Genomic DNA, 21,939 nt, shown 5'->3' on the forward strand with positions numbered 1-21,939 from the left:
AAACAATGTCTTCAGAAAAATGAAAGACATTGACCGAGGCATATTGTAAAGTTGAATAATTTCAAACATTTTTCTTTTACAGTCACGTTCAACTCTCAACAAGAAGACATTTCATAAAATTGTTAAAATCTCCCAAAAGAAAAAAATCAGAGGCAATCTCATTTTCTAGAAAAGTCTACTTTTATTGTACAGTGAGCAGTTTATACAAATCAAGAACATGTAAAATATAGCAACATATACAGAAAAATGAACCACAAAATACACAAATATTCCATGTACAAGACGGTATAAAACCTTTTTTTAATAATTACTAGAAAGTTGACAGTGGTACCACTGTTATAATTAGATATCAAAACCACAGAACTTATCCATCAATTGGAAAAGGGTTTAAATATCAATTCCCATTTTTGTTAAAAATAATACTTATGCACTAAAATCAATCTTTCTGCAAATTTTAAAGTATTTTAATGGGGAAGACTGCACTACTTGGGAGGGTGTTTTATTGTAACTGGTTTGTTTTACAGGAAATATTGGTCTATCTTATCCAAACACCTGCGTTGCTTCCTTTGTTACGATGAACATCGCCTGTTCTGTGAAAATAGTAAGTGATAGTTCCAGATGGAACAGTGTGTCTTTGTTCACTAGATGTATACATTAAAAAATAATTCTGCATTAGCATGGTAAGGTAAATGATTAAATGTTTGCACATTGGACGAATCAGCAGCAAAAATGTTTACTCTGCTGTATTTGAGTGTATGACAACATGGAAACAGCATTTCCTGTTGTTGTGGACGGTGTAATTCCTCTATTGAAACAGACCTCGTGTAAACACAGGTAGGCATCATAAAGGGGTGATGTAAAATTGTGTCCCACAATGCAAATGGTGACAAGTCTTGCAAAAGAAACTAAGTTACAAAGTTAAAAGTCAATTGCATCTCAATTGTACCTAATGTGTAATCTCTGTTTATAAACAATGGCTGACGATAACTGTGTACTATATTTGATGCATCACATATCTGAAAAGTTATGGAAAGTTTCTTCATAGAATAATAGTATATACCTACTATGACAATGAAATGTAAAATGTCTGCATGATGGGCCGGCTGGGTTAACTACCAGTAGCTTTGTTCAAAGTTCAAACAAAAAGCTGCCTTCTTTGATATTGCATAATATTCAATTATTACACTGTACGCCATATTTCATATTAACAGAATAATTATCAACAATATTTGAAAAGATTACTTATCTCCTCCAATTCACAAAGAGGAGGAAAAAAAACAACATTTTTTGATTCTGAGACGAGTGAAAGTACATGTGGTGTTTTGGCATTACTCATCGAGTGATAAATTGCCTATGCTTTTCTAAAAGCAAATAAAAAAATGCCTTTTGAAGCTGTGTTGAGACAGCCAAAATGATGTTAAAGTCAGTAAAACAAAATGACCTATGCTGAAACAAAATTGACTCATTTGACTTATCTATGTCTTATCAAGATAAGGTTACTGTGATGCGATGAATATGGGTAAATGTTTCTTGGATATGCCTGACACTTTTTCCCTAATCATTACTAAAATCAACTGAAAATTGTCAGATTGCACTGACCATAGACCCTCAAGTTTTTCTTGAGGTTCTATGGACTGAGACATTTACTGACTGTTTACTGCACAAAACTGTCATACGATGACAACTTTTTGAGAGCAAATATACAAAAATCACCAATGTTGTATAAAACTTAGAAACTTGTATGATAAGGAAACTTACACAATGTAAATATGGAAATCAGAGGGACAATGTGCTGCATGATATCAAATTTCTCTATTTTCTAGCCATCTTATGCTAAATGTTTGACTCTTTGCAACTTTCAATGTATTTTGACTAACATAGCAGAGTTTATTGAACTACTAATTCTACTTCTGAAGCTTGAATTGTCTCTATATTTTTAAACAACGTACATTTTGATCATGGATGGCAGAAAAGATCTTCTCTTACACACACAAAAATACCACACAATAACACTGCAACTGATAAATGTTTTGCACATAATGAACATTTTTGTTGAAGTTTTCTGGCTATTTTCCCAATACAACATTTGCATTGTGCCAATCAATATGAAAATAAAATCTTCAAGTATTGAATAATAATTACATCCCATCATATATATCTTATCATTAAAAGGAGATTTCTTTTACTTAATGGAAAGTCATATTTTAAATCAGAAAGACAAATGCCTTGTACTCTTATAAGTGAGTGTTTTGGCACAGATAGGATAGATTTGCTGGTTTATGTTAGTTTGATAGACTTATGGAAATCAATCAGTTAAAGTACAGGTAAATGTGGCATAGCAGAATTCATCTATCTTTTGGTAAGCCCTGACTATTGTTGTTGTTCGTCATTTTCATAGTCCATCCGTATTGCATCCAGGAAGCTTGTGCCCGTTGTTACGTGCAGAGAAAACGAACAAAAGGGTGAACTCAGCAGTTAACGTTTAAACAAAATTTATTACAAAAAAAAAACTAATTGCTAAGTCAGGGATAGAGTACAAGCTTTAAAAGTGTACAGACTACTTATCTCAGCTGGGACGGCAAAGCTCCAGTCTCAGAGTTGTAACAGTCAGTTGAATGAATGAACAGTCCTTGCAGGCTTGCAGCTGCACAAAGTCCACAGTATAAATCCAGCGTTGACAGTGAAGGTCTTGAAAAGTCTTGAGAATGACTACTGCTGGAGTTTATAGTAACACACAAGAGACACGATCCCAAAAGTCTGACTGGAAGCTGTGCACGTCCCTTTTATAAAGGCATATAAGAACAATCTAGAACTTTTATTGACATGCTAATTACTGTTCTAAAATTATCTCCCTTACACAACTAATCAACTTTCAGAACATTCCAAACATGACTAATTGAATTCAAGGTTGTGAGGTCATCGAGGGCAGTGACCTTGAGAATGTTCTAGACTAATTGAACTCAGGTCATGATGAGGTGGGGGAAATGACCTACATAACACACCCCCTCTTCAAAAAAAAGAAAATTTTTCAAAGAAAAATCTTTCTTTTACAAATGTAATCTTGAAAGGATTTAAGTACTCAAATTTTGTTTTACTCTAAAGTAAAATTTCTTGAAAGTGAACAACAATAAACTCTAAATACGAGAGAGACAGTCTGCAATTAAATTGTCTCTGCCTTTGATATGTCTAATATCAAGATTAAACTCCTGTAACATTAAACTCCATCTTAGCAATCTCTGATTTTTGCCTTTAAATTTCTGCAGAAAAACAAGAGGGTTGTGATCAATATAAACCACTATTGGCTGATTTGAAGAAGTAACATAAACTTCAAAATGCTGTAAAGCTAATATCAAAGATAAACACTCTTTTTCAATTGTAGAGTAGTTTCTCTGGGATTTGTTAAATTTGCGTGAAAAATAGCAAACAGGATGATCTACACCATGACTATCCTCTTGCAATAAAACAGCACCAGCAGCCGTATCACTAGCATCTACAGCTAATTTGAATGGCAAAGTGAAATCTGGTGCAGACAACACTGGGGCACTTTGCAGTATGGCTTTAAGTGTATCAAATGCCTGTTGGCATTGCTCTGACCAAACAAACTTTACTTTCTTTTTAAGTAAGTTAGTCAAAGGCTCAGTAATTGCGGAGAAATTTGGACAGAATTTTCTGTAGTAAACCAGCCATACCGAGAAAGCGCATCAGTTGTCGTTTGCAGTTTGGTATGGGAAAACTTGAAATGGCACTGATTTTAGCATCAACAGGTTTTACCTCACCCTGTCCTACAGTATGTCCGAGGTAAGTTACCCTAGCCCAACCAAACTCAGATTTGGCAAGGTTGACAGTCAACATTGCTTTGCTCAGTCTCTCAAAGAACTTCCGCATGAGCTTGATGTGTTCCTCCCAGGTGTCACTATACAGGACGACGTCGTCAACGTAAGCTGCACATCCGTCTAGCCCGGATATGACGTCGTTGATCATCCGTTGGAACGTTGCCGGAGAGTTCTTCATTCCGAATGGCATCACCTTGTACTGGAACAATCCGTCTGGTGTAACAAAGGCGGATATTTCACGAGCACGATCCGTCAGAGGGACTTGCCAAAATCCCTTCAGTAGGTCAAATTTCGTCACATACTTGGCTTTTCCCACTCGGTCGATGCAATCATCAATCCTCGGGATTGGGAAAGTGTCTGTCTTTGTTAAAGTGTTCACTTTCCTGTAGTCCGTGCACATACGATAACTATGATCTGATTTGGGAACAAGTATGCACGGCGAACTCCAGTTACTTTTACTGGGTTCAATAAAGTCATTGTCCAGCAGGTATTTGACTTCTTCCTGGAGATATTTCGCTTTTGTTGGATTCAGTCTGTATGGATGTTGTTTTACAGGCTTACTGTCCCCAACATCAACGTCGTGATAGATGACGTTTGTCCTCGTTGGAACATCTTGAAACAGGTGTTTATATTCATGGAGCAGTTCTTTCACCTGTTGTTGTTGTTCTGGCTGGAGGTGTGCCAACTTTGTAGACTCCAGCTTCTCCAGGATTTCTGAGTTCTGAAGCTTGACCGAGCCCAGCTTTGAGTTTAGAGTATTTTCACTCAAGTCAGTTTCAGTATCACTATCTTCATAATGGTTTGAACTGACTGCACTGACAGGCTGAGTTATAGTAGGATTACCCTATCCAAATATGGCTTAAGCATATTTATGTGACATAGCTGTTTTTGTTTTCGCCTGTCAGGTGTTATTATGATGTAATTTAAATCACTCAATTTCTTATCAATTAGATATGGCCCAAAGTAACGAGCATGGAGTGGTTTGCCAGGAATTGGAAGTAGAACAAGAACTTTTTGACCTGGTTCAAACTTCCGTTTTGAGGTGCTTTTATCATATTTGATTTTCATTGACTGCTGAGATGACTCAAGATTTTCTCTGGCTAATTCACATGCTTTAGAGAGTTTCGTACGAAATCTGACACATATTGCAAAATATTCAGACAATCATCATTGTCTGATAGGAATTTCTCTTTAACGAGCTTAAGTGGGCCACGGACTGTATGTCCAAATACAAGCTCAAATGGGCTAAAACCAAGAGACTCCTGAATTGACTCTCTAACAGCAAAGAGCAAAAAATGAATTCCTTCATCCCACTGTTTCTCTGTGTCAAAACAGTAGGTCCTAATCATGTTTTTCAAAGTTTGATGAAATCGCTCAAGAGCACCCTGACTTTCTGGATGATAGGCGGATGACCTATACTGTTTAATGCCTAGCTGATCCATTACTTGTTGAAAAATACCAGACATAAAGTTGGAGCCTTGATCGGACTGGACACATTTAGGGAGGCCAAATAAAGTGAAAAATTTGACTAAAGCTCTCACTTTAGTCTTGTCTTTATGTTTCTCAGTGGTATGGCTTCTGGAACCGAGTTGATGTACACATAATTGTCAACATGTACTCATTTCCTGATCTTGTTTTGGGTAGGGGCCCAACACAGTCTATTAGAATCCTACTAAATGGTTCTTGAAATGCAGGAATTGGCTGTAAAGGGGCCTTGGAATGGTCTGATTTGGCTTTCCTACCATTTGACATGTGTGACAAGTTTTACAGAAATGTGCTACATCCTGCCTGAGATTAGGCCAATAAAAGTGACTGAAATTTTATGATAAGTTTTCCTGACTCCTAAGTGACCAGCCCAGGGGGTTTCATGGGCCAGGCGCAATATTTCAGCACGATAGGCTTTGGAACCACAATTTGATGTTTTATAGCCCAATCGTCATCAACCAAACATCTGGAGGTCTCCATTTACGCATGAGAATACCAGAATTTGTATAATAGGAAACAGAGCTATAATAGGAAACAGAGCTATCTGAAGTTTTATCTTCATCATCTACCCTGTCAAACAAAGACAAAATATCTGGGTCTTTGTGTTGTTCTGCAATGAGATTTGATCTAGAAAATGTCTGACTTTGGTCAGCAGAAGTTTTACTGGAAGTTTCAAATCCACGAGGGATAATCGGAATGATCCGTGTCAAACACCTGACTGAGAAAGGTGTCATTTAAGTCAACATCTGTGACATTATTTTTGAGAGTATTTTGATTCTCGGAAGTTTTCTTTGACATGGCTCGAGTAATGGCACATGAAGGAAATAAATCGGGTATCTCTTGTTCAATTGGCTCTGGATCCTGATCTAAACTAGGATTATCAGTCACAAGTGGATTAGTAATGACCTTGTCCCAGCAAGGTCGTTCCAAGAAGAAGGTGAATCCCTTCAAAAGGCAAAAAAGGCCTAATACCTAAAGTCACAGGTCCAGAAACAAAGTCCGAAGACAAATAGACATTATGGAGAGGAACAGGAATGTAGTCATTACAATCTACCCCCTTAATAAGAACTTTAGAACCTGAAAATGACTTTTCAGAAACGGCAGGGTATCTGCCAACAAAAGAGACTGGGAAGCCCCGGTATCTCTTAAAATTTTGACAGGGGTAGCGGAAGAGAAATCACTAGAAAGTGATATAAAACCATTATGATAAATGGCTCGAAAATACCCATAATGCTATCCTGAGAAGAATTGACCTTGACCTCATTAATTGGGGATAAGAGGGGTTTAACCTCAGACAATGTGTTACACACATTATTAGACTCTAATTGAGTTGATGAAGAAATAAAGCCGGTTGGCTTAGATCCACTTTGACCACTTTGACCTTCACGTTTTCTTTTCAATTTGAAACAATCTGACATTAAATGGCCGTCTTTCTTACAATAATTACAAGAAAGTGTACTGAACTGTTTGTCAGAAGGAGATTGAGACTTGGGATCTGATGATGTGGGAGTGTTACTTGAACTCTGTGAACTGTTGTCATTTGATTTTCTACTGTCCTTTGAAAATTCTTGGATGAAAAGGACGAGTTAAATTTACCTGCATTGTTTCTGTATGAAAAGGACTGGGATGGTTTGCTGAGAAATGAAGATTTGTGGGTCAATGAATAATCATCGGCCAAACGTGCAGCAACCTCTAATGTATCTGCCTTTTGTTCATTGATAAACGTCTTGATGTCACTCCGGATGCACCTTTTAAATTCCTCAATCAAAACAAGTTGTCGTAATTTGTCATAATTCTGACTGACCTTTTCCGAAGAACACCAACGATCAAACAGTTGTTCTTTTGTTCGAGCAAATTCAACATAAGTTTGATCCTTCACCTTCTCACAATCCCTAAATTTCTGACGGTAAGCTTCAGGCACCAACTCATAGCCCTTGAGAATTAATTCCTTCACAGAATCATAATTTGAAGCCTGCTCTACTGACAACTGAATGTAAATTTCTCTGGCTTTACCCACCAAAGCACTCTGCAAAAGCATAGACCAGGACTCCTTAGGCCAATTCAGACTCTGAGCAATTTTCTCAAAATGAGAAATATTTATCAACATCCTTTTCTTGGAAAGGGGGAACTAACCTGAAATGCTTAGTGATGTCAAACTTGTCTGAAGGGAAGAATTTTCCTGATTGTCCAAGCTCTAAACGTCTCATTTCTAACTGTAGTCGATGTTCTTCCAATTCTCTCTCCTTTTCTCTCTGTCTTTCTTCCATTTGTAATTCTTTGTCTTTCATTTGTAATTCTTTGTCTTTCATTTGTAATTTTTCCTGCCTTTCCCTTTCTTCCATTTGCAATTTTTCCTTTTCTAATTCCAATTTCTTAAGCTCCAAATCTGCCTGTATTTCTAATTCTAATTTTTTGAGTTCGAAGGAAGACTCAGGCTCATAATCTTTTAAGGCAGACTCCTCAAAATGGCCAGAATTAACTAAATGTTTTGCAATCTTGAACTGAATTTCTCGCTTGCGCATAGATCTTTTGACATCTACTTTAAGGAAATTTGCCAGTGCTATGAGGTTGTCTTTTCTGAGGGAATTAATGTGTCCTGATCAAGGTCATCCATAAATTCGTCTGGCTTGAATTCCGCCATGATTGAATTTCGCTGAGTTCACAGTATACAGTAGTTTTGAAAAGGCTGTCAAAATGTTGTCAAACGGCTCAAAATATTCGTCTCCCGACGAGCCCCCAATTTGTTACGTGCAGAGAAAACGAACAAAAGGGTGAACTCAGCAGTTAACGTTTAAACCAAATTTATTACGAAAAAAAAACTAATTGCTAAGTCAGGGATAGAGTACAAGCTTTAAAAGTGTACAGACTACTTATCTCAGCTGGGACGGCAAAGCTCCAGTCTCAGAGTTGTAACAGTCAGTTGAATGAATGAACAGTCCTTGCAGGCTTGCAGCTGCACAAAGTCCACAGTATAAATCCAGCGTTGACAGTGAAGGTCTTGAAAAGTCTTGAGAATGACTACTGCTGGAGTTTAGTAACACACAAGAGACACGATCCCAAAAGTCTGACTGGAAGCTGTGCACGTCCCTTTTATAAAGGCATATAAGAACAATCTAGAACTTTTATTGACATGCTAATTACTGTTCTAAAATTATCTCCCTTACACAACTAATCAACTTTCCAGAACATTCCAAACATGACTAATTGAATTCAAGGTTGTGAGGTCATCGAGGGCAGTGACCTTGAGAATGTTCTAGACTAATTGAACTCAGGTCATGATGAGTGTGGGGGAAATGACCTACATAACACCGTCTCTTGCATCTTTTCATGGTGTTCCTTGAAGGATTTCTGTCTCTCCTAAAATTGGAATGAAAAAGTAAACAAGTTAGCAGTGATTTTACCTCATAAATATGGCAGGCTGAAGGTGTTGTTTTTCCTCAGGGCTTTGTGCACAGTACCTCTATACATGTGTCTTGTCTCTTGGGGAAAATTTTGTGAACAAAACTGAAGATGTTCAGTAAATCAGGATTGTGTCCACATCAATGTAGTCTGAGAAATTCTGTCATGTGTGGGTGCTCTGCTTGGCTCATCAACATAGCGTTGGAGCATGAGGCAGCCACAGTGCCTGCGCATGAATGAATCTATCTGTCTAATACTAACACAGCTTACAGTTATGCTTCAGTAAAAACTTGTTGTTATGTTGTTCTCTACATGTCCTATGCCTATTATGTTTAAACCATAAACCATGCACTGACAATCAGGAAAACCGACTGCTACATTCATTCTATGATTACCACAGTGAGTTCTGAGGGTTATGGCACAATAATAATCATTGAATCAGATTCAATTTTGGGTAAAATCTGACGACATAAACAGGCTGGGTATTTCTAATTGGAAATTATCTACTTCAAACAAACAGTGGCATTGTAACTGCTTGGTTAATATTGATAAACTCCGAAACTAAATGTCTTTGTGTATTATGAGATTACTGTATGCAACATAAATTGATCACACATTTTGTTCATAATTAGCTAGGGGCTGTTGGATGCTTTACTCAAAATGATTAACCTCTTCACCCCCAATATTTCTGTGAATCCGTTTCATCTGTGCACCCCCAATTGACTGTAAACGGGTCCGTAATAATCATTGATGTCAATGGGTTTGGGCTAAACCATGGTGGTGAAAGGGTTGAACCACTCTTAAAACAATGAGAATGTGCCAAAAAGTCAGGTGGTGAAAGCATTAGTTGTGTGGAGGGGCATCTTGTAAGCAACGACACTCATCACTGAAATGCCACAGGATTGGCCACAGCATTGCATGCATGAAACAGATTCCACACTGTACCATTGTATAGGGTTCTACTTGCAAGGAAAATGTCAATTTGCCTTTAGAGCTGTGTCTTCCTGCTTCTTCATCTTTTCTGGAAGATGTCTCTTGACGTCAGTTTCAGATTCAGTTCTTGTGACACTTCCTGAATCGCTGCCACTTGAAGAGCCACTCGAAGTTATGCTTTGGCTGTCAGAAGCCACCCTGCGACCTCGTCTCTTGTCATTGCTTCTCTCTGTTTCACTTCCAGAGCTGCTTCCAGAGCTGCTTCCAGTGCTACTTCCGGTGCTGCTCTGGCTGTCTCGTCGTTTTCTGCCTCCTTTATTTACAGTCTGTGTGATTGACATCAACAGAAACTCATCAATGATGTAAACATGCACTGTACGCTTGAAACATGGTAGCATTCTTTTGTACAAAGTGTGTTTTAGGTTTTGCTCGATTACATGAAGCTGATGATATCAATGGTACGTATGTTCACATATCACACAGTGTGTATCCACATATGCATAACTTAGAACATATTCTTTGCAAGATATTAACAAATTATGCAAACAAGCAGTGAAGTTTTCCTACGTGTTTTTGTTAATGTATACAAAGTTTGATGGAGAACTTTAGAATATTTTATAGCTTACACACATCCTCAAGAAGACTGCTTCTTAATTGTGACTGTTTGGTTCAAATCCTGGTTGCGCAGATTTGTCAGAACCTTATGACCCTGTCATCCTTAAAGGTATACAGTCACCTATAATCTAAATATGCCCATATATGGTCAAAGGGGCGTTCCTTGGTATTCAAATGGCCATGTGAGGGTGCTGTTTTTAAAAAGCGGCCACCCGCTTAAAATCTGTGATTGGTTAGATTTTCTCTTTCCATGGTAACTGTGGCAAAGTTGGAACAGGTGACAGGAAACCTTTAATTTCAATATGCTGAGGTCCAACAAAGCAATGGGAAACAATAGGATTGTACCATGAATTTGACAGTGTAAGTGTTTCACTGAGGTGATTCATAGCACTGCTAGGAACTTTATCCAAATTATCTGACCACTGGGCTTTCAGTCACTTGTGTTTAATATATGGTCAATATCATCATTTTCCTGAACTTTTCAAATTACTCACATCTTTGTCATCAGTCCAGCTGGCTGCAGAATCAGAGGTTGTCTGCTTGGATGCCATCAAGTTTGTAAATTCTGCTTGCTCTTGTTCTCTGAACATAAACAAATCAAGAAGACAAAATGTAAACCCTTGAAAGACTCAACAACTACTACAGCCACACAAAAGAAGATGCTAAAAATTATGCTTCCCTTCATACAAACCTGTAACTTTTTGATATTTTCAATATTATTGTTCTTCAAAACAAGAACATTTTCTTCTTCTCCCTCCACTGCATTGTGAAAAATGTACAAAAAACACACATTATGCAATTTTATTGTTGAAAAGTGAATTCTGCTGTGGAGGAAATTCATTTGCCAAAATAACGTTGGAGGTGCACATACAGGTACACAGGTTGTCTTGTCAAGATAAACATCATACATTTTGATATAATTTGGGAGAAGAATAGAAAGCAATATTTTACCACAGAACAAAACTAATGGAAGTGAAACAAAAGCTACTGCTATGGTAGTTTTAATTAACGCTTTGTAAAAGGTTCATCTCTAAAATGAGGTAAAACACATGAATATTGTTGGGTTGGGCCTCAAAACGGTCAATCACTGTGGCATGCAGAACAATATCATTTGAATTTTCTTTTTTTTTTTCAATTGAAGAAAAAGAGAAGTTCTGGTGATGATAACCAAAGACTCACTCTGGCATTCTGGGAGATCTGAGCTGAGCTATTCCACTGTCTTCACGTTTCAGGTCAGCCTCACATGCTTTCAAAAACTTGACAACTTCTTGATGATTGTAGTCCTCTGCTATGTCCAGTGCAGTTCTGCCCATGTTGTCTTGGTCTTCTAACGGTGCTCTGTTTGCAACTAACCACTTGGCTGTCTCAAGATGACCACTGAAACCATGACAAATAAAACATTGTTAATTCTCAATAAGTCAATCAGTAAATTGCAACATAAATGTTCTAAAAATTACAGTGAATCCTGTTTATCGTACTAACTGCTCTGTATCTTTGCCTGATGTTCACAAAACATGGTTATGACAGAGATGGTACATGCATATATTAAAGAAATAAAGAGTGTTGACAAATTTGATTTTGCTTTAACAATTTTTATTGTGTTGTAGTGAATTCTTACACAGGTAGTGAGTTCTACTGTACTCAAGAGTAACACACACACACACACACACACACACACACACACACCACCACCACCACCACCACACATACAAACACAAGCAACCAAAAAACTTTGAGTGACACTTTTCAACATAATGTAAGAAATCACAAGTGTTTCTGCTGAGGTTAAGAAAAGCTGGTAAATACTTTTGGAATCTTGGTAAGATTCCTGTACTAGGATTCCTAAAACATATACATTATCATGTCAAGAGGAACTTCAGCAATGTAAAGAGTGAACCCCAGCAACTTGGTACACCATATGTTACAGATATGATGCAAAACAAAGAAAATTAATAAAAAACATGACGGTACATAATTCAACAAGCAATTGACCTTCATTGGACCCTCTAACCACAAAATCTTGGTTCAGTCCTATTGTTTTTCACAGCAATGACGGACCTCTCTAAATGTTGATGGGGTTGCAAGGGTCAAAGTTATTCAACAGCACCGATCACTTTCACTGCCTTTGACACCTACCTCATTGCTGCAAGATGCAGTGGTGTCTGGTCATCAAAGGTTTTTGTTCTGACAGATGCCCCCATGACTGACAGTGCATTCATACACCTGACATGTCCACTGAGAGCTGCCGTGTGCATGCAGGTATAACCAGTCCTGGTTTCATGGTTGATATCTGCACCATTCAGCGGCAGCCACTTCAGGATATCAAGCTGGTTGTGCTCTGCAGCTATGTGCAATGGTGTGCGGCCAACTTCATCTGGTTCACTGGTTAGAAGAAAAAGAAAATTTTGAAATAATAAGTTTGTTTTCTCTCAAAAGCAGCCATGATTGAAAATTAGAAAGCTCACAAACTAAATTATCATGGAAAAGTTAATAATGGCTTGTTAAACATCTCTCATGCTTCCCTGTTCCTGAATGCTATCTTTTTTGAAGTTTTGCTCTGTATTACTTTTCACACAACATATGCACAGTTTTGGAGCAGATGTTTCAATGTTGTCTTCTGCTGAAACAATCTGCCTGTCATCATTTGTCTCCTGTCTGAATTCATCTGTTTCCTCCTCTTTTTTCATCAGTGTCAGCCACAAATATACAGATACATTCATCACAAAATTCAATGTCTCATCCATGGATAGTAAACTGACAGTGTTAGGGTGTGATGACACAACTCACTTCACAAGACTCTTATTCCTGGCTACCAGTGCCTTCACTCTATCCAGATCACCGTTCTTGGTGGCTTCATGGATTGTTGGACCTCGACGGATCTTTCTGTCTTCTTCTTCTTCATCTTTGTCGGTTGATTTCTCAGACACGGTCTTCTCTGCTGCTTCTTCCTGTGCTTTTATTCCAGCCTATTCAATAGAAATGGAAATATCACACACTGATTCATTCACAGTATCAACCTGGTCAGCATGCAGTAACCGGTGTCTCTGTACCAGATGTAACAAAAGGGCGTCATGGTGTTTAGTGGTCTGGTGTAGACGACTTTAAATATCAATACTAGAGTCCCTGTATGATGAAATGATTCACTGCTGTACAAAGTAGCTTTTGATTGTTTGTTTTTTTACAGCTTACAGGGCTCAAAATTAACTTTTTCCCCTGGTAGTCCCATTGGGCTACCATTTTCTGAAGTTGGGTAGCCGGTGACAATGTCTGGTAGCCCATGCATGACTGAAAAATTTTTTGTAAAGGATATTTTTATTTATATCTAGACAATGAAATATTTATTTTTCATAATTCTATCCAGGAAGTGAATTTTCTAGTCATTTGACATCAATACCCGCAGATCATAGCCTTAGGAGAACGGTTTATAGCATGTGTAGTGGACAACGGTGACGCCTCAAAGTTTGACGACCTATTCCCACATACGTAGAGCTTATGTGCAAATTTTGATGTTCGCATGGCAACAGCTTTTCACTCAACACATGTAAACATAACATGGCTAAAATAGACTTGCTATGAATTTCAGGATGACAACTTGGTAGTCATGTTCTCAATACTTTCGCGGCAATTTTGACCATATTTCTCCATCATAGTACACTATCATGGGATGATCTCGTACACTTCGAAAGCGTAATTTGTGGATGGCCTGACAGCTTTTTCTTTGCAGTTTGAATAATTTTGTATTTAATTGTGATTGAGACATTGTGATTAAATAACTATAAAAATAATTTTTCTTTGGCCATCGTTTCCTGAGTCTGTCATCTGAGTACATCAGTTAACATAAAGACATTCTATTGAAAGTTTGTCTTAACAAATTCGAATGCATATCGCCTTTTAATTTTGACTGGGTTGACTGTATGAGCATCAGTCATTTCACAGCAATCAACATCATGTCGCTCACTAAGTATAATTTCATGTCCCAGGCTTTGGTAGTCCGTGTGGGCTACCAATTCATGGGTTTTGGTAGCCCAAGGAAAGGTTGGTAGTCAGTGGACGCGGGACTACCGCTAATCTCGAGCCCTGGCTTAGAAAGTGACCTGACTTGCAAATAACAACTTGGTTGAGTTATCAAGAAGCCAGTTTATGGTAAAAAGGCAATGCCAATGATGAAATCTTAAATTTAAAAAAAGGGCTTTTGTCACTGAAAATAATACTGGTATGTGAGTTTATATGAATGCATCACATGTATATGTGGTATACAACATAACATTTACTGTGTACATTTTTTCTCAGCATTGTCTTTGGAAAATGATTTACCTTGAATCCTTCCATAAAGATATCTCCTTTGTCTTCTTTGGTTTCTGAGACAACAGATGATGATGAATGTGGTGGGGTAGGTGTTGTTGGTCTTGGTGGGATATCCTCTGGTGTAAGATCACTGCGTTTCTGCCTGGCTTCCTCAACTTCAGTATCACTGCCACTACTGCTGCCTGAGTCACTGCCAGAGCCACTACGACTATCACTGCTGCTGATGCTACCACTTGTTGTCTCACTATCTGACTCACTGTCAGTGTGTGACTCACTATCTGACCTGCGTGTATCTCTGCTTGCCTTCACTGATCCACTCTCTGATCCGCTACCTGTTCCCTTGTCTGCTTTGACAGATCCACTCTCTGATCCACTGCCTGTTTCCCTCCCTGCTTTAATAGATCCGCTCTCTGATCCGCTGCCTGTATCCTTGCCAGCTTTCACAGATCCGCTCTCTGATCCACTTCCGGATTTCTCTTTCACCGTACTCTCAGTTTCTGTGCTAGTTTGGGGTTTTTGATCTTCAGACTCCGACCCTGCAGTGCTTGAAATTCTTTTCTGTGAACTATCAGACTCGGTGTTTAATTTTGATTTCTCTTGCTCTGTTTCTCTGCTGGTTGATGCCCGCTTCTGTTCTTCACTTTCTGACTCTGACCCACTTGACTTAGACCTATCACTTTCTGATTCACTCCCTGATCTTGATTTTCCACTGTCTGAACTACTGCTTGATGATCTCCGCTTGTCTCTCTTTGCGTCTCTCTCGGATTCAGATTCTGACCCAGATTCACTGGATGATGAAGAGGAAGATGAAGATCCAGATGATGATGATGATGATGAGGCTGATGAAACAGAAGTTCTGCTTTCCCTTTCTTTCTCTTCAATTGTTGGTAAACTTGGCGGCTGTTTTTGGTCTAAAGATTTCTGTCTGCTTGTGTCAGAATCTGAATCGCTTTTTTCCTTGGCGCCTTTATGGCTTTCATCCTCATGCACCCCCAAGGTATCAACGCCTTCCCTTGGGGGTGCTTGCCCGTTTCCCGACTGCGTCTTAATTCTGGATTCCTTCCTGTCGTCGCGGTCCGTCTCAGCTGCTGTGTCTGTTTGGGTTTCTGTATCTGAGGCCGAGGATTCTGACTCTGATGATTCCGACTCAGAAGATTCTGACCCACTGGATCCAGATGTTGCTGTAGTGGTGCTAGGGGCGGCATCTTTTCTCTTCACCCTTACCACTCTGATGCTAGTTGAGTCATCACTGTCTGAGTCACTGCTGGAGTTCACTTGTGTGTTAGTGGCTGTGGTTTCACTGATATTACCATCTGTATCGGACGGTTGACTGAAGTGAGTGCTTGCTACACTTTTTTCAACGACACTCTCAGGTTCTGTTTGGGTCTCAGTCTCAGTCTCTGACTCACTGGAGGACACTATGGAATGGAGAAACACATTTCATCAATGGTTGCATCAATGTCTTTGGCTTTACGGTAGTATATGCAAACCTTTACAAATCTTTTGGCCTAACACTTGTGGGGGCTCATTTTCAAGCTTATGGGGTAAATAAAACTTTCAAAGGCCTAGTTTTGTGAAAATTGGGAGTTTTTATAGAGCTAGCATAGGGATAGTGACCATTGCAAATTTAAAATATTGATAAATAGTGGGTAATTTGTTCTCTAGTACGAAAATTTGTATGGTGTAACATGGAAACTGCGATGTGAACTTATGAAACAAATGGGTGTATTTTGAATTCTCATTATGAGTACATAAAATATTCACCGCATGAAATATCTAGCATGGCTTTATAGTTATTTATGATAACTCTCTTGCAGTCATCAGCAATATAAAAGGTGATATCAAGCTCTAGATGTTTGACATTTTAATGGCATCTGTTAAATTTCCTTGAGAGTGTGTGTAGATTTACTCACTGTATTCGATATCTGTGAGTGGTAAAACTCGAATTGTTCTGCTGTCGTCATCCATGGCTGACATCCAGCGACCGCACTTGAATTCATATTTTGCTTTTTCTTCATCTTCTCGAATGATTACTCTATCCAAGAACCATCCCATTCCTGCAATTATCAAGATGGACTATGGTTTCAGAAATTCTCAATGTATGCTAGACTCATCTTCTGACCAGCTTTAGTGTAATGTCTATCAAATGGAAGTATATCTCGTCAAAAGTAACTACTTAAAAAGGTTAAAAACAACAACATTAAAAGCATAATTAACTGCAATGCTTTCAAATTGCAGCAATATACAGTGGTTTTTCTTGAAACCATAATGATCAGTGTGACTGTAAAAATTACCAACTTGTCATTGACATTGTTCAAACTACACTCATTTGAAACCAGTCCATTTCAATGTACAGAATCATACGGTCGGAAGAAACAAGGAACTTTAAATTATTTCACAAGCAGACCTACCAAGTTCTTTTCTATCATGTCCAATTTCTACACACTCAAGTTTGCCAACATGATAGGTATCAACCTTGAAGACATCAGTCTGAAAATTAGAAATGAAAGTATAAATTGCATGAGAAAAAGACACGGAACAATATAGCTCTTCCATATGACAACACAATAGGTAATTCAATTTCAACGACTAGCCAAGGCATACTGAAATTTTCTAATGTGACTGTTCAATGTGGCTTCCAGACAGTAAACAATGCTGGTCAACTTTAATTCTTTATTTAAACTGTGGTTTGTTTGCCGAGGGGAATTTGAAGTCACCTATACCAATATCAATTTCAGAGTATTCTATTCTGATGTACAAATCTGTAGACAAGCCAAAGATTGCACCAGGGTTCTACTCTATGCACTAATCATTTGATTCAGCAATGTAGTCCGTGTCTGTACTGACCCATCAAGGTTTGCCTCTATCATTTGATTCAGCAATGTAGTCCGTGTCTGTCCTGACCCATCAAGGCTTGCCTCTTAAAAGGCCAGTAGCTGTATGTTTTGATGATTTGATCACTATTTTTGTATTTTGATGTCTACTATATTTTCTTGCTTTACTCTCAGAGCATGTTGAGATAAACGGTAATTCAGCTTGTCAACTCAGCCTATGCATGTGTAAACTGCATTGTTGACAAGTGATTTCTGGTCTCGACTTAGAATTCACATGTAAACATAACTGTACAGTGCAATTTACACTTACACAAGCTATCTTGACAAGCTAAAGCGTGGAAATTTCAAAAAAAAAAATGGCAAAAATCTTATCAAAAGTTACAGCTACTGGCCCTTAAAAGATTCCACTGCAGCAACTTCAACTTTTTGGTGAGAATCTGTGTTGATGGGTGTGATGGTAAACACTTTGGCAATATAACATTAACTGAATTTCACATAAAGGCAGAAAAAACACATTATATATCCTGCAATCAACACAGAATTAACATCTGGAAATAGACATATAGTTCAAGTTAAGACTGCCTATAGACAGTCTGCGTACTATATTGGGCCACCATTAAACCTGAAACTGAAGGAATGTTTGTCAAACAGATTGGTTGCCTTGCGTACAATATTGACCTACCTGTCCTTTCTGGAATTTGAGTTTACCTCCAGCTTTGGCTTGTTTGAGTTTAATCTTTCCTGAATTGCCTTTGCTACCGTACATGGTAATGTGGACGTCTGCTTTGGTGCTTGCCCCTAACCTGGTACCGGTTACCACTGTGATTTCGTAGATGACCCTTCGGCCAGACTTCAGCCTTGGACCATGTTTTAAATTTTCCAAATAGGCCTGTGATAAAAAATAAATGTTTGAAAATTGTTGTATCGGTCTAAAAAGTTTCTATCTATAAAGTTCTTTACTGCACATGCGAACAAGAAAAACTTCATTTTACAATAACTGCCGTTAGAATGAAATGTAAAACACTGAACTAATAAGTATTCAATAATAGTCTTACTTGAAGACTTGACTTTATTTAATTTTACCTTAAATAACAAGTCACTTTCTGAAAATGAATGATTTAACTTTGTTCAACTTGCTAGAGTTCAATATAAACCACTGTCTTTATCAGTCAAATATAAAAATCTGGGGCCACTACACAAATTTGGTACTAGAGAATCAGAAACACCTAAAATTGACTTTTCTTTAATTTCAAAATGGCCACTATCCATGTTGACACTTTAGAGAAAATGTTTCACTTACAAAAACAAGCTGGTAAAAATTTCATCTGATACATGATCTTAAATGAATTCTTGATGTCCAGCAACGTATTGTAACAATATGACAGTTTTAATATCTGTTCTCTGAGCCTTTTCAATATATTTGACTGAGCACTTTTTTCCTTTACTTTGTTGGCTACCTAAAAGACCCAAGTTCCGGGCTCTTGATTTGTGGGCTTTGAGGCATTGCTGGATCTGTTAGATTTATGAGCCAATCACAGAGCAGATTACAAAACACACAATGGAGCCAAGTTGAGACTGTTATACTTACGTCAGGGTCATGAATTGGCTTGGGCAAATCTGCCTGAGTGGATACCCCTGGTACTTCTGTGGTCTGAGCTGAAGTCTGAGTTATTGCAACTGTAGCTTGAGCACCACTGTCAGTGAAGTCTTTACCTGAAGGACAACTTTCACTGAATGAGTTGGCATTCTCACAGATCAATGTCTCTCAACACATTTCACTACCTGGCAACAGTATTTCATTATTTGTACTTTGTCCATTTCTTTTTTGTTGTTTGGGAAATAACTGTATAATAATGTTATTGACTAAAGCAATAATGTATTATTGGTCATTCTCACACAGCTATCACACAGCTAGCAGTCATATGGTAGTGGTAATAGTATAGAGTGAGTGCATACAATAGTTGTATGATATGACTCACATTCCAGCAATTCAATCACAATACTGCCAATATTTGTATTTGGCTTGAAGCAAGATGAGTTGAGAGCTGTGCACTTTGACCAATAATTCATCACCTTTCAGCAGGTAGAATTACAAAAGTAATCTCTTAGCAATAAAAAGAAATACTGTTACTACAAGAGCTTATACCAGTTATTTGAAGATAAAAAAATTGAAATTTTCACCAGGCAATCTTAAGAGAATAAAACAGTGCTACAACAGTGAATTGCTGTTTATCATTACTTGTGATAAGATCATTTTAAAGCATGCTCTGATACAGAAAATACATTTTTGTCAGTTACAGTGAAATAAGAATCAACAATTTAACACAGCCAGAAAAGATAGAAGTACAATTCCATTGGTAAAACTGACACTGCTATCAACTTAGATGTTGACTGTTTCCTGCATGGCCTGATAGATAGTATTTAAAAATCGAAATTATTAATAAAGTTGCAAACTTTTCATAACAAAACAGTTGAACTTTGAAGAATTCCACTTTTTTATTCTTCCTGGTGTATGGCCCAATATAACTTGAATCATAGACCTTAAAAACGTCCGGGTCTATGCTTGAATTAAAATTTTTTTTTTAGGAAAAGAGTTTACCTTGATTTGCAGAATTTTAATTGGACAACACAAACACACATTTTGAGGTTAGGAGATACAATTTAATAAGTGAAATGGTTCCATTCTAGTTATTGAAAAATTTACACTGGAAAACTTATAACCATATTACAGAGGAAAAGTTTCAACATGTAACTCCTTGTATGGGCCAGACAACAGTAAATCTGGATGTCAATTATGTAATTTTTTTTCACATTTTTTTATTTGAACACTTTCAAACACTCACTTGTTCGTAATTTTTTGAACTCATTAGCATAGAAGTTGATCACATGGGCAGTTCAACCAATGGGATTGCAACATTTACCTGCATAAGAGTCAGTAGTAGTCTGTACAAATTTAGCTTCATCGTAAGAGATAGTTTGTGTGGAATGTGTTTCTGCTGTCTGTGTACACATGTCTGCTTGAACAAAATCACCTTCAATTTTCTTTTTTCTCGGCCGCCTCCTTTTCTTCTTTTTGTCTGACATTTCACTGTCTTCATCATCTGCCTTGGCTCTTTGCACTCTGTGTTCAGAATGATTTACGGTTAGATTCTGATCATATGTTGTTTTAGTTTAGCAATTAAGCATACCCAGTGATGGTATACGACGAGATTTTGACCTCATCAGTACATACCGGTATATGCACAAGCCATAGTGAGTGTACATATAAAGAGATCTGGTCAAAACGGAGTGGTATACTGTCGCTGGGTGTGGTTTATTGCTATTATATCATAACTGTATATTCAAATTGTTGCATGGAACGTCAAAAAAGGATTTTTGCATTTGCCGAGAACTTGTGCATTTGCTAACTGTGCTATACTGCGAATATTGCACAGTTATTTTCATGTCTCGACCAATCAGATCAGTGTATTTGCACCATCAAAACACTGGTATGATATGATTTCTGTTATACCGGTACATGTACCAGGCTAATTTGTGATCAAATAAAGACATATTAGGCTTATTGACATCTGTGAAATTTTGTACACATTTGCAAGAATGATGTGAGGAAAACTGGCGTTGTAAATAACGCATACAACACCTTGGAAAAATACAAAGATTGCCAAACAGTTCTCAGTGCTGTATTTTGATAGGGCAAGGAAACTTGTATTTTATTTAAATGCTGACAAATACACAAACTATATAGATATCATCTGAACTTTTAGAAAACTATGATAGCTGCTTTGATTATATGGTTTGACATATGGATATTTTTACACACACCTGCCTCAGAGAGTTAACAACATGTATATATTCATCAATTTAACCAGGTAAATAACAATATATTTCAGAACAACAAGTGCAAACAATGGTATGAACATGGATTTGCCATGTCAAATGGAATGTATACACTGAGATTTCCGTGGATGGATTGCTGCACTTACGCCAGCCATTCGGGCAGATGTTTGCTGGAACCTTTAGTTGGGACTAGAACTCTCATTCCATTGTATCTACCATTGTACTCAGATACATTGTCTTCTGCTTCAGATCCTGATGCATCGTACGTTGTATACTTCGGTGACAGATTCTGTGTATAGAAGAACACAACATTGGAATCAATTTAGGCCCTCATTTTTTTAAAGGCATTCTAAAAACTTTATCAGATTTCAATAATTTTTGTTGAAAGTGCTGTCAAAGCAGTTGTGAATGGAAATCATACATGGTTAACATAACACAAGATTTGACATAATCCATGGATCAAAGGTAGATCATTTTAAATCCCTCACTCCAAGTTATTTCATTTTGTAAAGCCTGTGCACTGACTGACATATATTTCAGTGACACATACTCATTAAATTTCATGTGTGGGTATATTCATTTCACGGCAACATTCATGAAGTACATTTAACCCTTGAATGCCGTATTTTTTCCCATCAAAATTTTAATGCAACATTTTACCAACTTTTATTAATTTTTCTGTAATTGTTTTGATAATT

The 21,939-nt window shown here is 37.6% G+C and overlaps 1 protein-coding gene across 5 annotated transcripts in view; it reads right to left on the reverse strand.

Moving 5' to 3' along the window:
* Window positions 1-158: 158 nt before the first annotated feature.
* Window positions 159-21,939, reverse strand: part of LOC139150838 (dentin sialophosphoprotein-like) — a 39,944-nt gene continuing 18,163 nt past the window's right edge. For 2 of the 5 annotated variants that reach the window (XM_070723248.1, XM_070723247.1), the window contains 14 exons: window positions 21,388-21,530; window positions 20,326-20,525; window positions 18,993-19,117; window positions 18,087-18,293; window positions 16,982-17,060; window positions 16,484-16,627; window positions 14,580-15,988; window positions 13,053-13,231; window positions 12,402-12,647; window positions 11,445-11,642; window positions 10,760-10,847; window positions 9,704-9,976; window positions 8,627-8,675; window positions 159-2,429 (listed from right to left, as the gene is read on the reverse strand). In XM_070723248.1, coding sequence (XP_070579349.1) covers window positions 2,371-2,429; window positions 8,627-8,675; window positions 9,704-9,976; window positions 10,760-10,847; window positions 11,445-11,642; window positions 12,402-12,647; window positions 13,053-13,231; window positions 14,580-15,988; window positions 16,484-16,627; window positions 16,982-17,060; window positions 18,087-18,293; window positions 18,993-19,117; window positions 20,326-20,525; window positions 21,388-21,530 — 3,399 coding nt within the window. In that variant the 3' untranslated portion in view covers window positions 159-2,370. Of the gene's footprint in view, window positions 2,430-8,626; window positions 8,676-9,662; window positions 9,977-10,759; window positions 10,848-11,444; window positions 11,643-12,401; window positions 12,648-13,052; window positions 13,232-14,579; window positions 15,989-16,483; window positions 16,628-16,981; window positions 17,061-18,086; window positions 18,294-18,992; window positions 19,118-20,325; window positions 20,526-21,387; window positions 21,531-21,939 lie in introns of all 5 variants that reach the window. The other 3 variants (XR_011556290.1, XR_011556289.1, XM_070723249.1) reach the window with 3 other exon arrangements.

This window comes from Ptychodera flava, chromosome 15, assembly GCF_041260155.1.
Source record: "Ptychodera flava strain L36383 chromosome 15, AS_Pfla_20210202, whole genome shotgun sequence".
In the NCBI taxonomy this organism is placed as follows: domain Eukaryota; kingdom Metazoa; phylum Hemichordata; class Enteropneusta; family Ptychoderidae; genus Ptychodera; species Ptychodera flava.